The sequence below is a fragment of the Camelina sativa genome, chromosome 2 (assembly GCF_000633955.1).
Source record: "Camelina sativa cultivar DH55 chromosome 2, Cs, whole genome shotgun sequence".
In the NCBI taxonomy this organism is placed as follows: domain Eukaryota; kingdom Viridiplantae; phylum Streptophyta; class Magnoliopsida; order Brassicales; family Brassicaceae; genus Camelina; species Camelina sativa.
The window spans coordinates 27,998,566-28,007,988 of NC_025686.1; the positions used below are offsets into that span (position 1 = coordinate 27,998,566).

At 33.3% G+C, this 9,423-nt stretch overlaps 2 protein-coding genes across 3 annotated transcripts; one reads left to right on the forward strand and one right to left on the reverse strand.

The window, feature by feature from the left end:
- On the forward strand, positions 243-2,534 carry LOC104743756 (cyclin-D4-1). Its single transcript, XM_010464816.2, has 6 exons — positions 243-700; positions 979-1,065; positions 1,156-1,254; positions 1,353-1,557; positions 1,686-1,813; positions 2,385-2,534. The coding sequence occupies exons 1-6, from the start codon at positions 425-427 to the stop codon at positions 2,532-2,534; spliced, it is 945 nt and encodes a 314-aa protein (XP_010463118.1). The 5' UTR covers positions 243-424.
- LOC104743770 (zinc-finger homeodomain protein 1-like) lies at positions 7,042-8,861 on the reverse strand. 2 transcript variants are annotated; one of them, XM_019238771.1, is made up of 2 exons: positions 7,952-8,861; positions 7,042-7,247 (listed from the first exon to the last, which is right to left on the reverse strand). In XM_019238771.1, the coding sequence occupies exons 1-2, from the start codon at positions 8,734-8,736 to the stop codon at positions 7,157-7,159; spliced, it is 876 nt and encodes a 291-aa protein (XP_019094316.1). In that variant the 5' UTR covers positions 8,737-8,861; the 3' UTR covers positions 7,042-7,156. The 2 variants fall into 2 exon arrangements, with proteins under 2 accessions (XP_019094316.1, XP_010463122.1); XM_010464820.1 differs by lacking the exon at positions 7,042-7,247 and having other exon boundaries at positions 7,706-8,861.

A 9,423-nucleotide genomic window follows, 5' to 3' on the forward strand; every position in this document is an offset into this window, starting at 1 on the left:
AAACCAATATACACTTCAATTCACACCTCCAAATTCCTACCACATTCCCATAAATTTCCCAATGAACAGAACATTTGTTACCATGATAGTCAATTCACATTCTAAAAATCTTCAAAAATGACTCTCACACATTTCCAACTTACCCTAAAAACCACATTTCTTAACTTCCTCAATATATATATATATATATTAATAAAAAAACTTCCTTTTTTAATTTTTTACCCTCAACCCCAAAACAAAAACCCCTTCCACCAGTCACCACGAGGCCATAAAGAAAAAATCAAAGACCCAATCTTTCTTTTCACTTCCCCAATCTCTCATAGATGACAATCCTTCTCCTATTTTCCTAACGATACAATTCTCTTTTAGATCGAAATACCAAAAAAAAAAAAGGATCAATTTTTATGAACACTCTGTTATACTAATGGCAGAGAATCTAGAACTGAGTCTTCTATGTACAGAGACCAACGTGATGGTTGATGATGATGAAGACAAGGGCATAGTTGTTGATGAAACTCCGATTGAAATTTCGATTCCTCAGATGGGTTTTTTTCAATCGGAGGAGAGTGAGGAGATTATCAGAGAGATGGTTGAGAAGGAGAAGCAGCATTTGCCAAGTGATGATTACATCAAGAGACTCAGAAGTGGAGATTTGGATTTGAATGTTAGAAGAAGAGAAGCCCTCAATTGGATTTGGAAGGTCTCGTTTTCTAACTCTAATTTGTTTTCTGATTCATAAATTCGGGTTTTGAATTTATCAGCTCAAATTGTGAAAAAAGCTCATTCCTTTTTGATGAATGATCTGAACATAAAGAGTATGCTGCTACTATGTGTATAGATCAGAGGCTTTTGTCTTAAATCTGTGAATCTGATGCTCAAGTTCGGATCTTTCACACCTCAATTTGACAGTAGATTCACTTTAATCTCAAGAATTTTAGATCTCTAATAGATGATGATTGTTCTGATTATATCTAACAGGCTTGTGAAGAACACCAGTTTGGACCATTGTGTTTTTGCTTATCAGTGAACTACTTGGATCGATTCTTATCGGTTCATGATTTGCCTGTAAGTTCACATTAACTCTAACTAGTAGATTGAAATTGATTTTTATCTCTTCATCATCTATAGGTTCTTGATTTATGATTCTACTTGTAGAGTGGCAAAGTTTGGATATTGCAGTTGTTGGCTGTGGCTTGTTTGTCATTGGCAGCCAAAATTGAAGAAACTGAAGTCCCAATGTTAATAGATCTTCAGGTGCTATAAATCTCTTCCCCCCAAAAAAGTCGCTGAATTGTCTTTTCAATCCGAATAATCTCGTTAATCGATTGCTGTTTGATCACATTTGGAAACAGGTTGGAGATCCTGAATATGTGTTTGAGGCTAAATCAGTGCAAAGAATGGAACTTTTGGTGTTGAACAGATTGAAATGGAGATTAAGAGCAATAACTCCATGCTCATACATAAGATATTTCTTGAGAAAGATGAGTAAATGTGATCAAGAACCATCCAACACATTGATATCTAGATCACTACAAGTGATAGCCAGCACAACCAAAGGTGAAAAAGGTCTCTTCTTTATGTTTTGTTTTCTTGACCACTTTTGTTTTTGTGCTTTTTTGGGGTTTTTTTGTTACTTTTGCTTTTTATGATTTTGGGTTAAAATGGTGGTTGTGTCGAGTGAGCAGGTATTGACTTTTTGGAGTTTAGACCTTCTGAAGTTGCTGCTGCTGTGGCACTTTCTGTTTCCGGAGAACTGCACACAGTACACTTTGACAACTCTTCCTTCTCTCCTCTTTTCTCACTACTTCAAAAGGTACTTAACAATCCACCAAAAAATCTATTTTTTAATATCAAACACACATATAAAGCTGCATTTGGTGGTTCAATTTCAAGGAAATGCCAGTTGTGGACAAGTTTGAAATCATTAAAGATGACACAATCATTTTGTATATGTGTGTGCACTAACTTATTTATTGCATACACATATGTAATTATATTTCCAAAAGGTGAAAAAAAGAAGAAGAGAGAAACTGGTTTATGGGTCTGAATCCTTTGACTTCCAAAACTAGTGGAGCGTATAGACCAATGACCACTTTAAATTATATTATTCTCTAGCTGTGTGTCTTGTGACTCTTTCTCTCTCTCACACTCACTGCACACTCATGTCACGTCTAAAAACCAATCTGCCCCCACAAAACATGTTTTGATTCTGATTTGGTCTTGCAATCTAAAAAAATCAGACTGGTTTCCATTTGAATCCTTTTCTTTCCTACACCCAAAAAAGCTGATGAGATCTTTATATCTGTGTTTGTGTTCAAGAGACAAAACAAATTCTCAAGTTTTTAAACTTTGTGGTTCCTTCTATTCCTTAAACTCTGTTGCAGGAAAGAGTGAAGAAGATTGGGGAAATGATAGAGAGTGACGGCTCAGGCTTATGCTCACAAACACCCAATGGGGTTTTAGAAGTATCAGCTTGTTGTTTCAGTTTTAAGACTCATGATTCTTCTTCTTCTCCTCATACACATCTTTCTTAAATTTTTGTTTTTTTTTGTTTTTTTATAATCATTATTATTATTATTATGAATTTATGATGTCTTGTGAGAGGTTGAAAAAGAGAAAAATAATCGAAGCGAAAAATTTATAAATAAAAATACAATTATTTCAATTCCAATATGTATTTTGTTATCTATCTAGCTTTGCTTTATTCTGAGCAAATAAACTAAGATGAATGTTATAAAGATTTTTTTTGTTGGTCGGAAATAGCAAACAAAACAGAGAACGCTTTTTTAATTAGTTCGCGCCAAATAAATATAGCGGGAAAGTAACTGTATCGGTTGAGTTGAGCGCGCTAGGAGTTGACTTTTTCTCCAAACGGTGTCTTAATAATTATAAAGCGCGCATCGGACTAATGGGCTTATAATTGGGCCCACGAACAGAAGTCTTTGACTATAAAGTTGACGTTAGAGACCAAAAATATCTAAGTACAACTTGTTTTTTTGTAAGGAGCTTGTGTTTCTTATACCTTTTCTTTTTTTTTTCTTACAACAAAAGTCCAAAATCCCAATTCTTTTATCGAAATATATTCAAGAAAGAAAAAATGATTGGACTCTAGGTCCACTAAAACTCTAGGATCTGTAACAATGAGTAATGGGCCAATGCTAGATTCATTAAATTTAATCATTTGGGCCTACCATTGTCGCATGGCATACTAGCGATGATATAAATTATTGAATACTTGAATAGGGTAAAAAGTCAATAAAATCTTTNTTTTTTTTTTTTTTTTTTTTTTTTTTTTTTCTTACGTAAAAAGTTATTACCAACATATTTATAAAAAAATATTAAAACTTTAAATGGGTGGATTAAGATACATTAACGTAAATTATAAACCAGCAAATGCGAGTTGGTAAATACTTTTGTAAAAGTAATTATGATCTGAAATAGTAGTAACTCACAATATTTCATTTTTTAAGTTGTGTACTTATGTTGGAAAGCTAATAATTCTTAGTTTTAACTTATTCTTTGTCAGTAAACACCTCTCGTGACTACTAATTCTAATTATTACTGCGTATTCGTCTAGCTAGCTATAATTTTGTCTTGCTTTGTCCTGACCTATCACTTAAAAAATCTTGGTGTTTACTGTTTATAGGGACAATTTTGGGATCCGGATGAATGTATTCGTTTCGTACACATTCAGAATTCATACTGACGCAGTACACCTTATAATATAAATTATTATGTGTTTGTTTGTGTGAAATTTTGAAATGAACAACTATTTGGACAGTGGACTAAGGGAAGACAACAATACAAAACAAATAAACTTTTATAATTCTATCATTGGGCTTTGTCATAATGAGTCGTCATAGTCATTCAACTGTCCAAGAAATATATTTATTTATTATTTTCATATTAAAAGTTTTGCTAAAAGTTATATATAGCTTCTAAACTTTTCCAACCTTTGCTTTTTCTTTACACATATAACTTTCTCTTTTATTTTTCAGCTCTTTCTATGAAATTAGAAAAAACGAGAGGCAAAAACAAACCCGAAAATATTTTTTAGTATTAAAAAAAGAAACAATTTCATGTCCTTATGTAATTTCGTAAAATGGTACGATTTGAATTATGGTACTAAATGACTAAAATTAACCACACAAGAATCAGTGACATAACCACAATACAAGGGGAAAAGAGAGAAAAATTATTCATTGCACGTGAATAATCATCAGTTTCCCAAATTAGGGCAATGTTTATGAAAGCTAATAGTATACCAATATAGTTTAAAGAAAAATAAAACCCTAACCCTAGCTGGTCCAATATGTTTATTTACGCAATCAAACTCGAACTTTTTACTCTTTTTATATAATAATAGTATTACTTGTTTCGAAACTTAGCTTGAAAGGGTGGTAATAAATCCCTGCTTGTGGGTCACATTTAGATTCCCTAAATGAAGCATAAGGACAGTAACTATCCCACAGTAAAAATACTGTGAGAATGATAATGATGATGATGATGGTCTGATGATGATATATGCGTATATATACACGCATGTATATATATGTGTATGGTACGCAATATACACATTGATGGGTCGTTGTCCGATGGGTTTCTGCGTATTGACTGAAAGATTCCATTAAGAGGACCACAGTAAATATTTAAAATCATGTTTAAATAAATCATTTTTATACATCAATAATTTAATTGTACCACACATTCAAAAAAAAAAGACCCTAAATTTTACTTGCTTAACTGCATTTCACTACTTTCTATGAACATTTATTACATATCCAGACTCCAACGTATGGTACGAACATATATCATTATTCATTACTGCATCAGCCGAGTAAACATTTTTCACCTCTGAATAAATCTTCCAATCATGTCGTTACATTTTTTATAATTCTTTTGTGAAGAAGAAACGGAGAACTCCTCTAGCTACCAAAATTAAGTTTTGTAGAAACTAGGAAGTTTAAGTAAAATTACAAAAATTCCTCAAGTTAAAGATAACTGAAATTTTGGTGTTTAGAACTAATCAAACACTCTTCGATTGAGCATAATTATGCATGTGTTTTGTTTTTTAAGTAACCGGGAATTTGGTCCATACCACTTTTAAAATTCGAAATCATGCACATAATGTAAATCAGAAAATGGTATATTTAATTTACCAACGTTAATCCTTATTTCAAACACATGTGCTGATCAAAGTTCAAACTCGACCCGAGTCATGAATTCTAGCTAATTGACGTAGACACATTTGAAATATGCGAAAACAAAATTTTGGACAAAAGAAAAAAAGAGAGAAATGAAAGAGGACCACACAAAGTCATCTTCACTCTTGGAGTGTGCAGCTTTAGCTTAGACAAGAAGACGTAGAGATTGCCTTATCAAGCAAAAGCATCTCTCTCAAGTCTCTTCATTTGTGTGTATATTTGTCTCTCTTTCTCTCTCTTTCGAATTTTATTACACTGTCTCATAGAGAGAGAAGATGGAGAGGTTGAGACATGAAAAGCTAAATATGGAAATGGCCGTGAGATGGGGACTCGAATCTTATCTGCCTCTTCTTTCCTTTTACAGTCATTTTGGTTCCCTCTTTCCTCCGCATCTTTCATTTCATCATCACTCCAAAACCCTAATTTTTCATCTGAATTCAATATTTTTTGTTGGTCTCAGGTATATGGAAGATAGAGATATCTATATAGACTTCAGTACTCAATGAGTTTTTTCACAAACCCACTTCAATAAATTAATATATATAGCTTAAACCATTATTATTATTATTATTATTAACTTGTTCAAAGTGATGTCATTACTACTAATTGATTTGAATATATAAAAGGTTTATATTAGATAACACTGAAGGTTAATTAACTCACATTAGCAATATTGGAAAGTTATAGCCAAAAAAATGCGAAGTACTGTAATTGAACTTAAGAAGAATAAACAAAATTAGTTCCAGGTGAAATTAGTCTAGGGATTTGGAAGAAGAACATCATTAATGCAGTAATGTATGTGTGCCCATATGTTTTTCTCTCTTCTCCTTCTTGCTTCCAAAGAGCCCACATGTTTCCTTCTTCCCCAGATCTTCAAAGAACAATTACTATATAAATAGATATGCATATATACATGCATATAATCAAAACATGACGTAAAGAGGAAGAAGCTTTGGATGCATCGACATGTTTTGAGTTTTTTTTTGTTTGTCTTTTTTTTTCTCTAAATAAGAATTAATTCCCAGGAATCAGAATACTGTTGCAGCAGCTAGCTAATGTTACTTCACCTTCTTCATTTCCAAGAGAAAAAAATTAAATTATTTTAAGCGAATAGTTATATGCATACTGATTGGTGATTGAGGAATCCACGCAGATATATATGATAACTAGTAGTATATACTAAGCCATTGAAATAAAATTTTAGGGCAGAGATCTCCATCCCAAGGAGATTCCGACCGATCTACATTTGAGTCCTACACTCATTGGACAATTAAATGAAAAGTTTCTATATAAACACATAAAACATAACAATAACTAACCGTAGCCAATTATATATCATATATTTATAGTTTATATGTGTGAGTAAAAATGATCAAGAACATATAATACAAAACACTCAAACACCTACTTAATTAGAAACAAGAACACTATCAGATCTATATATATATGGAAATGATATATGGTCAAGCTAACTTAATAACATTCGAAAACACGAAGAACTTAAGAAACAATAATAATGTCAACAAGTGAGTAGCCTTTTGGGAGCATTAAAAGATTCAGACACAAAAATAATGAACCATATGCTAATGAAGACATATAATAACGCATACACAAAATACACATGTACATTTGCACGATCAAAGTTCATATAAATTCATACACAAAACATGATAAATTCAAACACTGACACATGTGATGCTACGTACTAATTAAGAGTGTCAGTGATTTATAGCTAGACCAATCAAAGGTTTTGCTAAGAGATGTAAAACTTTATAATGCAAAAAAAAAAACGTAATTAACCAGAAAGATCATCATCATCAACATCAACATCATCATCAAAGACGAAAATGGGTACATAAATTAAACATTAAAAAAAGACCCTCTCAAATTTCTCATTAAGTAAAATAATTAAAAGCTAAATTAAAACCCTAGTGAGCAAAGATATTCAAGATTCATGGTTGGTCTTGTTCATGATGATACGAAGACTGTGGAGCAGTAGTAGTAGGAGGAAGAGGCTGAGGATGATGAAGAAGTTGTGGTGGANAAACATACTACTATAATAATAACAATAACCGTAGCCTCATATATTCATAGTTATATGTGTTGAGTAAAAAAATATCAAGAACATATAATACAAAACACTCAAACACCGACTTAATTAGGAACAAGAACACTATCAGATCTATATGGAAATGATATATATATGGTCAAGCTAACTTAATAAAACACTAAAACACGAAGAACTTAAGAAACAATAATAATGTCAACAAGTGAGTAGCCTTGGGAGCATTAAAAGATTCAGACACAAAAAAAAAATGAACCATATGCTAATGAAGACATATAATAACGCATACACAAAATACACATGTACATTTGCACGATCAAGTTCATATAAATTCATACACAAAACATGATAAATTCAAACACTGACACATGTGATGCTACTAAATTAAGGGTGTCAGTGATTTATAGCTACACCAATCAAAGGTTTTGCTAAGAGATGTAGAACTTAATAATGCAAAAAACGTAATTAACCAGAAAGATCATCATCAACATCATGGGTACATAAATTAAACATTAAAAAACCCTCTCAAATTTTCTCATTAAGAAAAATAATTAAAGCTAAATTAAAACCCTAGTGATCAAAGAAATTCAAGATTCATGGTTGGTCTTGTTCATGATGATACGAAGACTGTGGAGCGGTAGTAGGAGGAAGAGGCTGAGGAGGATGATGAAGAAGTGGTGGAGGCGACTTACCAAGAGTGTGTTTGTTGTTATGTAACCAAACCTTAAGAACTTGTCTCGGAACACCAGTCTCTTGACAAAATCTCTGAATCACTTCATCGTCTTGTCTCTGAATTCTCCACCCAATCCTCTCAGCTAAAGCTAACATCCTCTCCTTTTGCTCCGCCGTGAACTTAGTCCTAAACCTCTTCCTAATCCCTCCTCCTCCTGCTTCAGCTGAAGAAGTCTCCATTGGATCTTCTGATCTTTCTCTTTGTGGAGGAGGAAGAGCGAGCTGAAGTGGAGGAGCTTGTGACGGTGGTGGCCGGTAACTCACCGGAGCTGGAAGACGGTAAAAACCAGGCGGAGGAGGAGGAGGCTGATGCTGATGCTGCTGCGGCGGCGCGTGGTGGAAGTAAGGTAATTCCTTGCGGTGGAAGTTACGGTGACAGCCACAAGCGGCGCATTTCAGCGCGTCGATGGTACCTTCGATTCCAGCTGGCATAAACTCGCCACAACCATCCACCGCGTGTCCTCCAATGGTCACCGCTTGGTTCTTGAGACACTCACGGAACCTAAACCTGCTTCCTCCTCCTCCTCCGCCGTGAACAACCATGAATCCTCCTCCGCCGCCGCCTGTGGAGGTAGTTCCGGTGGTTTCATGACTTTCTGTCGAGGCTTTGACGACACCACGAGAAAGAGGAGGAGAGTCGTAAACGGCGTCGTCCTCTTCTTCTTCCTCGTGAAGATTCATATCCTCTTCTTGCTCCTCCTCGTTGTTGTTGTTGGTGTTATCTTCAAACTCCATTAAAGAATGTGCAAAACTACGTCGTTTTTGGGGAGGTTCTCTCAAGAATGCGAAGAAGAAGCAGAAGAGAGAGAGAGTGTGGACATTAAAGAGATTATCTTTTCTCTCTTTTATCTCTCTTTCTCTTTTAGATTTGGGATTTGAGATTTGAGATTTTGAGAAAAAGTGTTTTTATATATATATTTTTTTTTATTTTATTTTTTGTTATTTACATTCTTGTTTTGTTTATTGGAAATCGGAATCTAATATAATCTGTCCTCAACCACACTTTGTAACGCTTTCTTTATCTTTTACTTACATTTTTTTCTTTCTTTCTAATTTTCTTTCTATACTAATTTTAATACTCCCTCTGTATCAGAATACTTGATGTTCTAGAATTTTTTCTTATATCACAAATGATGATTTTCTGTATACTTTTATTAATTAATATTAAGAAATTATAAATTTCAAAAATCATTAAATGAAAATTTAAAAATTTGATGAAATACTATTAGTTAATAATTATAAAAATATGTTATTATAAATGAAGAATACATTTATTGCTAAACATTAAATGTTTTTCTTAATTCATGTAAAAATTCTAGAACATCAAGTATTATGATACAGAGGGAGTATAGTAGTAGAAGAGCCATTAATATACTTAATTATTAGGTGCTTCCCCACGCAACGCGTGGGTTGTGGTGTAGT

Bases quoted from the DNA above. Each gene is read 5' to 3' on its own strand.
- LOC104743756 (XM_010464816.2), top strand. From the start codon at position 425: ATGGCAGAGAATCTAGAACTGAGTCTTCTATGTACAGAGACCAACGTG. The intron at 1,558-1,685 runs GTGAAAAAGGTC...TCGAGTGAGCAG, and splicing joins GATAGCCAGCACAACCAAAG to GTATTGACTTTTTGGAGTTT. The intron at 1,814-2,384 runs GTACTTAACAAT...ACTCTGTTGCAG, and splicing joins TTTTCTCACTACTTCAAAAG to GAAAGAGTGAAGAAGATTGG.
- LOC104743770 (XM_019238771.1), bottom strand. From the start codon at position 8,736: ATGGAGTTTGAAGATAACACCAACAACAACAACGAGGAGGAGCAAGAA.